The sequence below is a fragment of the Cryptomeria japonica genome, chromosome 1 (assembly GCF_030272615.1).
Source record: "Cryptomeria japonica chromosome 1, Sugi_1.0, whole genome shotgun sequence".
NCBI lineage: Eukaryota > Viridiplantae > Streptophyta > Pinopsida > Cupressales > Cupressaceae > Cryptomeria > Cryptomeria japonica.
The window spans coordinates 35,882,131-35,899,054 of record NC_081405.1 but is presented as its reverse complement, the minus strand read 5'-3'; the positions used below and the strand labels follow the sequence as shown (position 1 = coordinate 35,899,054).

General features: G+C 38.9%; 1 protein-coding gene across 3 annotated transcripts in view; it reads left to right on the top strand.

Annotated features, from left to right (window-relative positions):
- The first annotated feature begins 345 nt into the window (after positions 1 to 345).
- LOC131048658 (ribonuclease II, chloroplastic/mitochondrial) overlaps positions 346 to 16,924 on the top strand; it is a 108,883-nt gene continuing 92,304 nt past the window's right edge. For 2 of the 3 annotated variants that reach the window (XM_057982697.2, XM_057982698.2), the window contains exon 1: positions 348 to 804. In XM_057982697.2, coding sequence (XP_057838680.2) covers positions 455 to 804 — 350 coding nt within the window. In that variant the 5' untranslated portion in view covers positions 348 to 454. Of the gene's footprint in view, positions 805 to 16,924 lie in introns of all 3 variants that reach the window. The other variant, XM_057982699.2, reaches the window with a different exon arrangement.

Genomic DNA, 16,924 nt, shown 5'->3' with positions numbered 1-16,924 from the left:
TACTAGTTCCAAAACATTCAATCTTCCAATCTATCACATTTTTAAAACTAAATGCTTTCATTATTCAATTTTTAAAATATTTATTTATTAATTATTTCTAACTCCTTACATTGAAAAGAGATTCTACATAATATTATTTTTTTACTTTAGTAAAAATTATTGTTTATTTTGCTCTCTTCAATTATTCATGTCTTGTTTTATTAAACAACTTAATTACATTCAATCAATTAACCAATAGTCGTTTTCCTATAAACTTTCAAATATTTCACAACCAAATTTTTTTATTTAATCACTAACAATTATATTTACTAAACACATTTCCTATCTGCGCCTCTTAAGAGTGCAGGTACTACCTAGTATACATGTTTCGTAAGATGTTGAAGTAGTAGGACAATGGGGGCTAAGGTTTAAAAGGATTTTAGAGATGAGATGAGGGTTTTGCTATGGTCCATTCATGACGCCAAAATCTTTACCCACATTTGATATCGACATGGCCTCTCGTCTGATGAATACACCATCCATTTTCCTTCATTCTGCATCTCCTGCTATTTCTCTTTCTCATTTCCCTGTTCGGCGGGGTCTCTGTCATTCCGTAGCCATGTCCTCTTCTTCACTCACGCTTTCATTAGCTGTCCCCACTCATTGCATGCCCGTGGAATTGAGATGGAAGCGCTCCAGCGTTGCATTTCGTCCTTTGGCGAGATTCGAACCTCGGCTCTACTCGACGCTAGGACTGTTCGAATTGATAAAGAGAGAGGTCAAAGCCATGCAATTGAACGCAAACCGTGTTCGTTCTACTCCCAGGCATGCTCCTCTTTTCATTTTCCTTTAACTTGTTGAATTTCGCCTATATGTTAGCTGCAAATTTTTAGACCTATGGTAATTAAAATCTAGTACTCATAATTTGAATTAAACAAAATGAGCTTCAAAATGAATGAATGAAGGAATTTTAATGCGGGCCACCAGACTAAGTGGTCTAAAGGATTAAGAGACACAAACTTAACACATTTTCAAATTTTTTTTAATATCAGTTTTTCTATTATGAATCCTGAGAGCAAGAAACTTGCACTTTTGTGAAACCTTGCTTCCTCCAATAGCTCATTCAGACTGCCCACTTTCAAGTTGTTTTCAAATTGACTATAGAAAGACAAGGTTCTTAACTCCTATAAATAAAGGTCCTTATGAGGACTAGAATTAATGATGCAGCCATAACCGGTAAAACCCTGAAAGAGAATCAACCGACTTATGCAGCAAGAGTAACACAACGAAAGCAGCAAGAAAACACAACAAAATTACATAAACAGATCATATTATTGCTTTAGAACTTCCGACAATCATCCGGCTATCATCATATAATCATCAAAGAACATCTGGTAGTTAACCGGTTACATGCAAGCTATCAGCCAGATAGAATCCAATCTGGGACTCGAAGAATCAATCGGATAACAAAATGTGAATCTCAATCCTTATTCTCAATTCTATTTCCTCTGCCCCTACAAATGATTACATAACATCATATTTATACCCACCGGAACATATCTGGGTCGGCCTCATAAGATTACATTTACCAATGCAGGAAAAGGAAACGTGTAACTAGGTCGGCCTTAAGAATTAAAGAAATCATTCCGAAAAATAACAACCATGAAGTGCGGTTCGGCAAGGTCAGGCACACGCCAAAGAACATCGGACAAGACCCAAGATAGATCCACACGCCAAGAATCGCGCCAATAATGAAGGAAAACCAACCGGTAAGTACAAGAACTGTCCTGAAACCCAAAAACAGTCAATCAAAAGTGATAACTGACTGGAAAAGAACCCAAATGAACTGAATTTTTGGAATTAAACACACGAACCAGCCTGAAAACTGAAAATAAGATCTGCCACGAAGGAAAGCAACTACCAGTGCCAACCGGTAAGAACACAAAAAAGAACTAGACAAGAACAAAACTGAAAGGAAATATTTTTGGTTGATGCAAGATTACTTATCGACCGGGGATGCTCTTGCATCAATTAAAGGCCTTTTTAAAGTCCACAATTGCCCTACATGATTGTCAACCTAATTGTGATTAGACTATGGAGGGCATATAGGTCACCTTATTACTTATTTATGAAAAGATAAACAACCAGATCAGCCAAGGAATACATTATAGTAAAATAGTAGATGAAAAATGAACAATAAACAATCAGATAGTTATGTGTATATGTATACACCTAAGTTATTAAGAGTGAAGAGGTTGACAACCCAATATATTAAGTATAGTTTGTTTAATTAAAATAAAGTGACCCTCTGGAAAAGTAGTCAATATTACTCAAATGAGTCCAATTCTGTCGTAGAGACTAATGGGGTATCATGTGGAAGAGATTTGGTGAAGATATCTTCTAGTTGAGACCTAGATGGTATATGTTGAAGCACAAGCTTTTTCTCTTGAAATAATTACTTGATGTAGTGCATGTGGATCTCAATGTGCTCGCTTTGCTGATGGTGAGCTGGTTTTTAATGTTGAAAATAGCTAGGTCGGATTCCTAGCGTATTAAATTTTAATGTGGCCATTAAAATTTATTTGTATGTTGTGATGACTTATACGGTCACTTAATGTAATTGGGGCTGGGCCCAAAATTGTAACTTGTAATATTAAAAGGGCAGGCCCTATATGGGCTCATAAGCAAAAATGTAAAGGGTAACTTGTTATAGGGCAGGACTCAAGTGGATATAACTTGTAATTGTAAATTCAAATTACATCTTGGCGCCAAACTCCTTGTGGCCGACCAAGACTATTAGATCATTTGTAACTCATATATATGTAAGGCAAGATAAAGCCTTAGAATACATTCACTCCTCCAGCGAAATCTACTTCTGTTGAGCGAATATCTTCTGCCATACGAATTCTGATCTGCTAGCATTCAAGACCAGTGAACTCATTTTGGAGAACAGTGAATCTAATTCCTTGCATAGCGAACTTGTTTGGGAGGTCTCCTTGTCATGCGAATCATCTCAAAGGTGGTGGCTTTCCTTCATGCTGTGCGTGCATCTTCAGGCTGAAGAAATCTGATTCTACTTTGCCCTAGGGTCTGCTCACTATCACATTGGAATTCAGCTAAGTTCAGATCTGAGTTTAACATTCAGATAAGTCTGCTCCTATCTAGCCCTAGCTGGGCGAATTTGTAATTGTTTATTTCTGCCCTAATACAATCAGATCTAAGACCTTTTGATGCTGGGTTTTTCCTCCAAGAGGGAGGTTTTCCCAGGGTATTTGTGTGTTATGTGTTTGTTCTTCATTGCATTCTGATTTTCTGTTATTTATTGATTAATCTGATTGCTAAAACTAACATTTAAACCATCTGGGTGGCACTTGCTGTAAATATGAATAATGTTGAGCCCATTTTGAGGGAATCCTGGCTGAGAAAGGAGAATTTTATATGACATAAGTTGAGACCCAATTTCCTTTGCATTGTAGTCCTTTTTTTCCAAAATGGATAAAGAGACCAAGAATTGTTTCTTAGTCCTAAGCGTATTGGTCCTGACATAATATATTTTGATCACAATGTCATGCCCCCGCCATGATACCAAATATTCGCATGCACAAGAAAATTGTCTTATCCCTAAGACTTCACAATTTTCTGTAATCTAGATCAGACCCTGACCCACAGCAAAGAGAAGGTGATAATTCTATCCCATCGGATGTTAGCAATCTAACCCAGCACCAATGCAAAGGCTGATATATATACAGCGATCACTATACAAAGGCACATATAATTATTGTTGAGGAGCAATAACAATCAAGGCAGTGATCTCATTATTAATTAAGCCAGCAATTTCATTATGTTAACAACAACGAGTTGTTAAGGGGCAAAGGACAGTATGAGGAGACACCACTCTTGAAAAGGCTATGACCGAAGGAAGGGACATAATCCTCCACTACCTATTGAAGACTATAAAAAAGGTAGAAACTCATTTGGTAAAGGGCATCAGGGATATCGATTAGGATTAGAAATCATTATATCTAATCTACACTCATCAAAGGAGATCAGTTTTGATTTAGGCTTCAGCATTCAAAAATACAGCAGTCTTGTGTCCTAATCATTTTGTGGTATGCAATATAATGACGATATTTGACATATAATCTTTCAATATTTTGTTGCAGTTATAATGCTAGAAGTTAATCTATATAATTATTTATTTACTCAATTGAGTCTCCTATAAGCCATCATATAAGGATTAGAGAGGAACCTCGATAAGGAGAGCAGCCTTCTAATTAGCCCACTTCGTGTTGGATGGACAAGAGTTCCTGCCACTTGAGTCCTAGGGTTCAAGTGTTTTGGTTGGAAGCTCCATGCCCTTAGGCTTAGTTGTGGCAAACATTGGGCACCTTATTGTGGAGCCACGATTGGGAGAGCAGATACAAGTTCCCCTTCTAAGTAGCCCACCTCATGTTGGACGGACAAGAGCTCTTGCCACTTGACACCAAGGGGTCGAGTGTCTTGGTTGGATGCTCTGTGTCCTTGCGCTTAGTTGTGGTGAACGTTCGGGCACCTTATCAATCTTCTTCTCAAACCCCTATTATGGTTGATTATGGGAAATGGACTATGAATGCTTTAGGTTTCTTAAGTTCAAATGGCTATTTCATGATTTATCTAAATAGATTAAGATTATTAATATATATGCACTTATATGTTGTTGGATCCGTTCGGGTTTGAAGAACCAGTTCGTTGGTATGACAAAATCTTGAAATGGGGTTTGGGTTTTGTTGGTGTACGTTTTGTCATCTACCAAACATTAGAATAAGATACCCAAAGGTATTCTATCCTCTCCTGAAAAATCATTGCTGATTCCAAGGTCTATATGTGCGAGCAAGCGACTTTAGTGGGATAGCTACTTGGGTAGTGTATGCTGAAAATCTCAAGGGGGACTTACATTTACAAATGTCTTTTAAGCTTCTGGACTTAGATAGATTTATCAGTTTCAGGCTCTCTCTCTTTTTTTGGATTTTCCGGGATTTAGACTTTCAAAAAGGGAAAAAGGGATAGGGTTTAAGAAAGCTGATCTAAACCTACTAATTTTGGAGACGGTATTAACTAGGTGTTCTTGGGAAACCGCACTTTGTTTCGCCACACTGAGGACAACTACACAAAGCGGGTGCAATCTTCAACGGGTTGTGCTTATGATCAAAATGTTGGCATACACAGGGGATAGGCTCAGAATTTGCACAGTGAAATAGAAATCATCCAGTCACGAAAAGTATGAGTAGAGATACACCGTTAATTAATACTTATCAAATCCTTCATTCAGTTCTAGCAACATGAAAGCAAATCTAAATTAACTTTAACTAATGTGTTGAGGAAATTGAAACCATGCTAATCACTCAAACAACAGAGATTACAAAGCCTTAAGAGAAAGCACACATGCAATATATTATTTGAAAAAATGACCTTCATGCAACAATATATCAAAAACCTCACACTCTCCAAATGAGAGGAGGTAGCCTTATATAGTTTTTAGAAAATAATGAATGGTCGAGATCAAACAGTGATCAAGGGCTCAGATTGAAAGTTCTAAACCCTAATTAGGGTTTCTTAAAACTCTATCAGTCAGAACAGACAAAAGAGTGACATGTGGCATAGCTGCTATTGTCATTGAGGTGAGTGTCCAGTTTCCCTTTTTGTAGATTCAATGTATTTGGACATGATGAGCCGAACCTTTTCCATAGTGACACTTGGCAGGTTACTAATCTGGAAGTCGACGATGTCTACATCATCAGTACACGTGGCAAGGATGCCTTCCCACTCAACTGCCTGGACAAGAAAGTTCTCGTCAATAGGAGAAAATTCACGATCCTTGAGAGATCGCCCTTATCAATCATCCTCGAGTCTTTGAAAAAGCTCGATTGAATTCTAGCTCTCAGGTTCTCTGCTTGCAGGTGTTTTTCTTGTATACCCTCTTTTTGCCAAATTTCTGATGCCACACGAAACACCTTACTTAAAATCTCTCTGACACTTTCCTCCGTCTCAAAACACTTAGTTTCAGATTTCTTCAGGACTTCAATCCTGGTGACCAAAGCATAATACCAAGTGTTAAAATCATACCTATCCCCAGCCTGGATGACACCTGCATCTACCAAGCTTCGCTTTGACAGACCTCGGATAACCCTCAATTGTGGAAGTATTTCATCTTGGATTTCTTCAATATCTTCCTAGTTTGCAGCTAAGTCCTGAATTCTGCTGACCAATGAAGAACTCGACTCATGTGCTAATACCAAATTTTCCACAAGTATGTCAGCACGTGCCGAAGCATCTGAGATCCATTCCCTAGCTTGCGTGAACGTGCCCTTCATGTCCTCATAATCTTTCATCGACTCTTGCTGAAGAGGCTGCGGAGGGGTGACTGGTATCTCATGGTTAAGTGGTTTGGTTAGATGGAGAACATATTTCCTCCACTGTTGATTCTCTTCCTCAACCTTCTTTCTTTTTTCCTTCTCCTTGGCTAGCCTTGCCTTGAGGGCGTTGCAAGAGTTGTCAAAGTATTGGACTTCTTGGTCCTGAGTAGGCTTACCCAACTCTACAGTAGTAATCTTATAATCTTCCAGGGCAATATTGTCCCGAGTTTTACCTTCTTTCGACATAGCTATCTGAACCGTTCTAAACCCTGCACTATCCCTGTGAATCAAAGAGAATTTTCTAGCTGGCTTACGTGGTTTAATTACGACTGGTTCGTTCACCTTTGCCAAAAATGTTGCTGTATTTTCTTCAAAATGGGTTTCATTAGGAACCTTAGCCCTTATCCTTTCTCTCAACCAATCTGGAATGGTTGACTGCTCTACAGTATTTTGATCAAATCCACCATCTGTCTCTCCTTGTCCAGTAACTATGCCATCAAGGAAAACTACTGGGGGCTCAGGATCTTCAACTTCTGTGGCTTTATTAAGAACTTGTTCCTCGTCCGGGTTTTGGACAGCCTCTCTCATTATTTCTTCAATCGAAGGAGAAGGCACTCTTACTTCATTATTCCCCATATCTGTGTCCATCTCTTGTTCTTCAACTGCATTCTGGTCAGACACAACAAATGCGACACTCAGAATGGAATGGCCTTCGTTGGATTCACGTCTCTGCCCAACAACTTTCTTTCCCTTGGCCTTTCCAGAGCTTCCAACCAGTTCCTTTCTTTTCCGGGACCCAACACTTTTTGGATTCCGAGCATTGCCTATAGAGATACAAGGGTTGGAAGACATAGAGTCATCCATTCCCATTAAATCATAAGTCAGGGCAACACCTTTGGACTTCAGTTGCTTTGTCTTCTCAGATGTCCACCACTTGGAGTATTCGACCACTGATCTCATAAGGTCTGCCAAATCTGACTTTTCTCCTTTTGACTAATCAACCAAGGCCAGTGGCTCATTTCTCATCTTCTCAAAGCCCGACTGCTGAAGCTCAGGACTGTCTTCTATTTGATCAACAACTCTGAATACTTCTGTTGCTCTCACCATACTCAGGGGAATCCTTGACCAAAATCTTCTTTTGATTTCAAAACTATCGGCTGCATTACCCCAATAATCTTCCAAATTAGTTCTGTGCTCGAATACCATTCCTTCTACTTTTTTCATCTTATGGAATGGATCAAAGTTCCCTCTTGCCTTATATTGGTAGAAAGGCTACCAAGCCAGTTCTTTCTCTACAGTGTTAGCGGCTTGTGATGACGGGCATGTCTCTAGTCCATTTCCAATCATGAGAGAGGATGTTCCTGCCTTCTTTTGCTTATCTCTCTGAATTGTCATATAGCCCTCTAGTTGCCTCACAACTTCCAGTAGCACAACTCGGTTGGTAGGGTAGACTAGGAGCTTATAGGGAGATCCGGAAAATCCCTAAATTCTGATATAGGTGAATTTCGGGTATTGAATATACCAATACCCGAATCTGCTTATGAAGTCCATAGACTCTTGAGAGAGTCTCTGATGTAATCCACCTTGTAGTATTCTTGTGATATGCATAAAAAATGTATCATTTACCCTCTTGAAATGTAACTTTTCTTCCATGTGCAGCTGAGGGTAACAATCATAGACAAGAAATTGATTCTCTTTATTTCCAACTTCCCCTCTACAGGTGAAGCCTCTGTATCTATAGGTTCTAGCAAGGGAATAGAACAAGTATGAGCTCATGTAAAAGGTCCTATTTGCCTCCAGATTTCTTAACTGGCTGTCCAAGTTATTGCTTATCATTTGAGCCCAATCAATCATCTTAACTCCACTCATTATCTCGTTTATGAAGTAATACATCCAAGGCTCAAATGGAGCGCCTTGGGGATTACCCATTATTCTATTCAACAGGACAATCATATGTCCAATATCCTCTTTAAAATATGCCCTTACCAAGCTCTTCCTTGACAGCTTGGAGGCACCTTTTCTTGGTTTGTCCAGCCATGAATGATTGATGGTGGCGTCGTACTCCTGCATATGGTCTTGATACATTCGATCAGCCTCATCCTTGGTCACATATACAACATTATGATATTCCGAAATTCTGAAGCTTCCCTTATGGCCTCATCACTGATATTGGCCAATACACTTCCATCTGGTGCCACAATATCTCTATTGACAGGGTTATAGTGCCTAGCGCACTCAACTACCAACTCCGTGCACTGCATGGTAGGGAGAAAGCCAATAACATGCACGATACCACTCTTCATCATTTTTCGTGCGGTCACGGTAGGCACAAGGTTATCTAAGCCGAACATCTGCTTCTTAAACTCCCTCAGATTGATATGCCCGAGGTTGGTATCACTGATACTCTTCCATTTTGAGTTCATTCTTGATTCAGGAGGAGCATCCTTGTCTACTTGGAACTTCATCCTGTTTGAAATCTGCAAATAAAGATGAAACTTAAGTTAGAAACCAGAAATTTAACTTAAAATTTAGGATCTTGATGACTAAGTGGTTGGTATTTCACTCTATTCTTGACACTTAGTCACAAAAAGATGGAATTTTCACATGTAAACTCCACACTTTTACGATTTCAATCCAAAAACCAGGTCTTATAATCTTGAAAACCCTCATTCCATTCAGTCCAACATGGTCTTTCTTACTGAAAATTTGGGTAAATCCACAAAAATCACCCCCAACAAACTTGGAAGACTCAGAAAATGTAATAAATCTGCATTTAACGAATTTCACCTTTGATGGGGAGAGAAGAAAAAGACAAGAAGACAGAAAGATCTTTAGAAAAACTCAGAAAATTCAAATGATCTGCCTCCTATTAGCTGGTTATACTCCAAAAATCTGTCGGCGTTTATGAAGAACAAAGCTGGAAATGATGATTAATGCCTTCAAAACCTCCAAAAATACGTTCAACCTGTAAAAATCTTCATTGAACCTCCTTCAGCCTGCAAGATAACTCTAAAATTTGCTCTTAACTTGCTCAGAAAGTTTGAACTTTTGTTGTGTAATAATGAAAGGAGAAATGTCTTATTTGTATTAGAGTTGATTTTCACAATTAGAAACACGCAAATATCCTTCCAATTCATGTTTCTAAATCAGTTTCAGTCCTGAATATTCATGGAGAAAGTTTCTAATTTTATTTGAGTTGCACAATCATCTTTATCTAGTTCGAACTTTCACAAGTGCAAGTTTCTAATTTGAGACTCAGTCCTAAACTCGAATTTGATCTCCAAATATCTTCTTTCTAAAACTCTCTAATTTAGTTGCAAGTTTGAATCTCTCCTTAATCTCAAGTTTCTATTTTTGATTTTCCAGCTCACATTCGAACTTGATCTTCACATATCCCTTTCTAATTTGGAACTTAGTTTGAATTTCATGAAGGTTTGGATGACATCACCAAGGAATATTCCCTTCTCGTTAATCCTTTGACTTCATTTTGACTTAGGCGAACTTTTATGAGGTTTTGCTTCTCATCTTACTGCAAGGCAAGTGGGGACTTTTTTCAGAGTTTTCCTTATGTTTATGTGCACTTCATGTTTTAACTTAACCACATCTCTCTCAAGGTGGACTTTGTTGGTCATACTTCTGACTTGTTGCAAGGTTGGGCGAACTTTCTTGACATAGGCATCATCTTTCAACCTCCAAGTAGAGCAGACTTTCTTTACTTTGAAATCATCTTTCATGCCTTCCAAGGCGGACTTTTGCTTGCCTTAGACTTGCCTCTTGGTACCCTTAACACCTTCAAGGCGGAGTTTGATAGATATGCTTTGATGTCATCATCGTCTTCATCTTAAGGGTAGAATTCTTCTTACACTTGAAATTTGTCTTGACACCACAAGGCGGACTTCATGAAACATGTGCACCTTGCATTTTAATTAGATCTCCTTCAAGGCGGACTTTGGAGGGGTTGGATTTTGTGCACTCAAAACCTTGCAATCAATACAAGGGCGGACTTTAAGGCATAGGTGGATCAAAACTTGGAACAATCCTCAAGAAGGCGGACTTCAAACCACTCCTTAAATTGCATATGTCCATCCTAAGGCGGACTTTGAGTTTCATGACACAAGGCAAGGAACTATTCTATTCATCCTAAGGTGGACTTTAACCTCTACACATGGCAGACTTTTCTGATCTTGAGCACCTTTCACTTCATCCATAGGGCAGACTTTTGAAGACCACAACTTGGGCGGACTTTTTAGGCATCTCCATAGGGCGGACTTTTCATCTCTCTCCATAGGGCGGAGTTTCTCATGTTCACTTCAAAACTCCTTCATAGGGCGGACTTTATGCACTTAACTTCAGGGCGGACTTTGCATACATTAGGAACCATATTGCATGTCTTTCAAGGCGGACTTTGTTGGCTTCCTTGCATCATGACCCTTCAAAAACACTTGGAACAACCAAAAGGCGAGCTTGCTACACTCAATACAAGGGCGAACTTTGAATGATTTGCCACCTTGGGCGGACTTTTAGAAGACCATCTAAGAGCAGACTTTTGAGTGACTTGTGCTCCAATGTTAGGGCAGACTTTTAGCTAGCCATGCTACCTTGGCTAGGTGGACTTTGGAGAGACCAAGAAGGCGGAGTTTTGGAAGCTCAAGACCATCACTAAGGCGGACGTTTGGAAGCTCAAGACCATCACTAAGGCGGACTTTGGAGAGCTGAAGGGCGGACTTCTTTGATGACCACTTACCACCTACCAATCCCCTAGGGCAGACTTTGAGGCTTTTGAGCACCTTTCACTTCATAGGGCGGAGTTTAAGTCTTAGGCTCCACTACTTTGCTTGGAGGGCGGAGTTTTGAGCTTCCTTCTTCATGGCGGACTCTGGAGTTGCATGACCCTTTGGAAGGCGGAGTTTCAAGAGTTTATCACCTTGGGCGGGCTTTTTTGATCTCTCCTATCATAACATCCACCATCACACTTTGATTAGCCAGACTTAGAGATTATTTGGATAACTTCGAAATTCCACAATTTCTTCAATTTTAACCAGATTAACTTGAAATTTGAAATCCATACTCAGGCAAACCATCTGAAGTGTCATGACCCCTAAAATGTAGGAACTTAGCTTTGTAGGTCAAAAACTTGGAAATTCTCGATCACGATCGAAGCAGGTCAGTGGTAATAGTACAAACCCTAGGTCCTGTTGACGTGTATTTTGTACACTATCAAACACGGAATAAAATACCCAAGGGTACCTTATCCTCTCTTGAGTAAAGCCTCTGAATGCTGAAGATATCGCGAAAAGGATCAATCGGGGTGACTTCAAGGTTCTTCGTTGTAGGATCTCTACGTGTGGATAAGCTCTCTGTGGTATGATGTGATTTGCTGGAATCACAAGGGGACTTACACTTGACGACCTGAACATCTGATTTGCTGAATCACAAGATTTACTAACTAACTGGACAACAAACAAATGGCAAAAGATGCAAGGTTCAGGAAGTCTACTCTACTACCTAGAATGCGAGAAGATGGATGATTGACTAGGTGGATTCCTACTAGGCTGGGTCTCACCATCAGGCTGAACAATTCAACACCAACTCAGTGCGATTTTCTAAGGGATGCTTCTAATATGTTTAAATCGTGCACCATCTGACAATGATCACCATTCAGGAAAATGCATGAAACAATAGACGTGTAACGACTTATGATTAACCTCATTTGTTCCAGTTGACCACGCAAGGCGCACTTACCATCAGCAAGAGGCTAGTGGTTTGGATTAGACGGATTCCACATAGGTGCATTCAACAATTTCCTTCATTTGATCTAATCATCTACCATCTAAAATTGAAGATTCAACAAGAAACCATGCATATTGCAAGAAACGACACACTTCACCATTACTTCAATGAAAATGGAGTTTGTTTACAATCAATGGCAACAATTTCTTGCCTTGCCCTCCTATTCTACTCTAATTGCTACTCTATCAACTAACTATTCACCTACTAACTACTCTCTATTTCTCTTCTCTCTAACTCCCTTTACAAAATGAAGAGTCGAGGCTTATATAGTGCCCACAATACAATTTGATGGCTAAGATCAATTTGAGATCAATGGCCAAGATTCAATAATGAAAACCCTAATTACGGTTTGTTACAACCATTACATAACATTTAATGTTTGACCAATGATAAAATTGTATTAATTGGACACATGTCTTCTCTGGAAAATTCAACCAATGGATAGCTGGGGTAGGTACATCGAAGTTTGTGCCACCTCCCATGAGTTAGGTACATTGAATCTAGACACGCTGAGGTGGACCACACAGACTGGAGAAGTGATGACTGGGATGCCAACTCGTCAGACACTTGTAATTTGGTAGATATTCAACTTGATGTTGCTGAGAAGCTAGCTTTAATTAACTCTTCTGAAACTATCTGCTTCTTCAACGAACCCTTGCTCTGACTCCCTTTTGTCTTTGATGTGCAGGATGATTGATGTACCTCGCCTTAGAATGTTGGATTGGAAGAAGTCATTCCTGATGATGTTAGTCCGAAGAAGGCCGTCTTTGTCAATGCTAGACTAGAGGAGGTCTCCCTTATCCTTGCTTGATCTTCTTTGATGATACTGAGCTGGAGGAGATCATCTTTGTCTTGGACCGAATCTTCTTTGATGAGAACCTGCCGACTTGTAGATCCTCCGGGCTTTGGAGTCGCCATCTTGATACCTACACAACATTTCACAATTAGTAATATATCTTGAAGTGTAGAAATTAAACTTAAAAGGAAGATTTAAGATTTTAATTAGGAAACCTCATGATAAATCTTGAGTTATCATTTCCTAATTAACCATGCAATACTTAGATTTTTCCAAAACAAATGCCCAAAAATCAAACCTTGAACAAGAGTGTCAAGATGATTTTGCCATACCTCCTCTTGAGTATTAAACTTTAAGAAATGATGCAAAAAAAATGGATTTTGCTAGGCAAAATTTAAATCAAAATTCTCCCTTGGATGAATTGCGCCTCCTCTAACTTCAAAAAGAATAGACTCCACCCTCTTTGATCTTCAACACTTAGTAGAAATTCGCTCCACTCTAGCCAGATTTCGCTCCTCCAATTCGCACTTCAACTTTGCACTTGAAAAAGGATGAATGAATGATTTGAAATATGAAACAAACCCCTCCAATATATAGAGCGCTCACCCCTTTGCTTCCTCTAGGCCGACTTGGCAAAAAAGAGGTTTAAAATAAATAAAATTCCAAAAAGGGGGGCCGACTTGGCAAAATAAATGAAAATAAGGCCTTGTGCGCTTTATATTTAATTTTAATTTAATAAAAATTAAATTTAAATGCCTCCAAGATATAGTTTGATTTTTTTTAAGGCTTAAAATTAATTTATTAAATGCCAAAATGTCTTTTATTTAATGCCAATTTAATTTTAATTTATTCAAATGCCTCAAAATTAGCAATTCTGGCGATCAAATGCAATTTGGAGAATATTAATTTTTAAAACAAGGTTTAATGAAACTTCCTGAGGATTTCGCCCTGGACCCTCTTTGAGGGTCAGGAGCGATTTTTGAATTTTTGCCTTGAATATTTCACATTTTAACGTGAAAATCTCCTGGAGGGTAAATCGATATCTAGTTGATGCGTTGCACTTCAAATTTGACATTTTTCATGAGGAAAATAGGTGGAATTGTCAATTTTGCCCTGGAGCTTCATTGAGGGTCAGGAGCGATTTTTCATTTTTTGCTCAAATTTAGCACTTTTCCACCTCCGAAATTTCTTCAAGACATTTCAACTAGGTCCTTTCACTGAATTGCAAACTTAGCTCAATCCAATTTTGGAGAAAAGGTGTGATTTTGAAGTTTCTCGCTGTGGGCCCTCTCTGAGGGTCTGTAGCGATTTTTGCAATTTAGGCTTGATTCTTCATCATTTTTCGTTAAAATTTCATTCATCATTTGGCAATGCCTTCCCTTAATCCACTCCAACCAAATTTGCTTTGTTGTTGCAAGGTAAAATGAGGATTTTCAACAATATCGCTATGGGCCCTCTCTGAGGGTCCTGAGCGAATTTTCGCTGTGGGCCTTTAGTGAGGGTCAGGAGCGATTTTTCATTTCTTGACCAAAAATCATCAAGTTTCAAAGGCAAAATAATATTCATCATGTTCTTGGAGGTCTCTTCGCCTTATCCTAACCTTGCCTTAGCACCATTTTGAAGAAAACATACATTTTTTGAAAATCTCGCTGTGGGCCTTCAGTGAGGGTCTGGAGCGATTTTTTGGTTCTAGGCAAATTCCTTCATCTTTTAATCTTCAAATCACCTCCAAGGCATAACACATCACGTTCTCCTCCTGTCCAAGCAAGATTTTATCTCAATTCTTCAAACCAAGGAGAGAAAACTGGAAAATCGCTATGGGCCCTCTCTAAGGGTCCGTAGCGATTTTTGTAATTGCCTTCAAAATATTGATTCTCAACGATTTCTTTTCACTTCAAGGCTTTTCAAACATCGTTTCTAACCCATGCCTAACCTTAGCTTTCCTCAAACTTGGATGAAAACTTCCCATTTTAGGTTTCTCGTTGTGGGTCCTCTCTGAGGGTCCGGAGCGATTTCTCGCTGTGGGCCTTCAATGAGGGTCAGGAGCGATTTTTTGTTTTGGGTTGATTTCTTCTTGTGTTGATCCTCCAAATTATATTCAACGGATAGAACATGCTTTCCTTCACCCCCTCCAATCATAAAATCACTTTGATCTTGTAAGAATAATGCATATTTGAAAATCTCGCTGTGGACCCTCTCTGAGGGTCAGGAGCGATTTTTGCTACCTGGACCAAAATGTTTCACTTTTCATCTAAAAATCACTTTGCCAAGGGAGATATCGTCTTGTTCTTTGCTATGAATAAAAATTCATGTCCAAGAAAGGTCCTAAAATGTGCACACAAAGAAAATTGCTGTGGGCCCTCTCTGAGGGTCAGGAACGATTTTTCCTTTCCTGGGCAAAACTCCTTCAATTTATCATCTTTGATCAAGTCTAGATACTTCATTATGCTCATTCTATCCTTCACCATGCTTTTGACATCTTAAGTCGACCAAATAAGGCTAGCAATGACCACTATAAGATTTCTTGCTGTGGGCCCTCTCTGAGCGTTAGGAGCGATTTTTCTGTTTTCAACAAGGTCCTTCATCATTTCTAGCCAAAACTTCTTCAGGTGGGTGGAGAAAGTCATTCATTTCCCCTTCATGATCAAAACTTGGTCTCTTCTCATTGCAAAATGAAGGAAATCAAAATCTCGCTGTGGGCCCTCTCTGAGGGTCAGGAGCGATTTTTCGCTGTGGGCCTTCTCTGAGGGTCAGGAGCGAAATTTGACTTTTTGAACTCTTTGTCAGGATAATTTTATGGAATATAACATTTAAGTATAAGTGACATTTCTTTCTTATACTTTAAGTTATATTCCATATATACTTTCAGGATGTTTGAGAGTGGTTTCAGACCTCCAGGAGTTATATTGCAAAATCTAGTTTTTGGAGGTTTTTCAGTTTCCAGACTTAGCCAAATTTCAGGATCAGGACTTTCAGACTTAGCCAAATTTCAAGATCAGGACTTTCAGACTTCATCACTCACCAACTTGACCTAACTCAAGCAGAACCTGCTATCCAGGTGATCCCCTTGGCGACACTCAAAATGCAAAGGCTAACTGACAAAACTCTAAAAAACCTAGAAAACAAACCCTAGAAAGCAAAAAAGAAGGGGTCCCCATTTGCAATGGGGCGATGTGTGAAAACGTCACAACATCTAGCGCCACCTTGAATAAATGTTCTTGAAACATTTCAGAGATAAAGACTCAATCGACACCTAGAACCTCCAGAAAATTCAACCTAGCTCATCAAGAGATTAGAAAATATACTCAAAGTGGAAGGAAAATCTTTGACCAGATCTAGACACTTAGTCTTTGATTACCCAGGTGTGTGCAAGTGTATTCATTCCTCTCGACAAGACAATTATGACCCTCAGGTTCCCCTGTGATTAGCTACGTAGTTTATCTGAACTTCAAAAGTGTGAGGCCTCACCTCGACTCAGTTTGACATTCAGTGGATTTTATATTTTAGACTACTATGGATACTTTGTTTTGATGCATTTTGAGATTTAGAACTTTTATGACTTCAGGATATTGGATAACATTGCTATGAATTGATGTTTTACTTACATGCTTTATGAGATAGAACACTACATGATTATTAGATAGAATGATATTGCAATGATAGATGTCGTTAATGAAGTTGCAGGACTTTACTTTGAATATAGAACTATGATGTATGTTAGTTTATGTGAATTGGGATGAAAATTGCTTATGTGAATTTGCTTGACAAAAGATGTATTCAATCTGTGCAGATGAAAATTGTATGCAAGTAATGATGTGCATTGTTATATTATTGAATTATATTTTATATGAATATTTGGGAGTACTAATGTGTACATTGAGATGCGCAGGAAATTTACCATGTGACCATGGAAAATTACGGAGAATCAAACCTAGACTTATGTATGTTCGTAAAGCCAGGGTTTGTC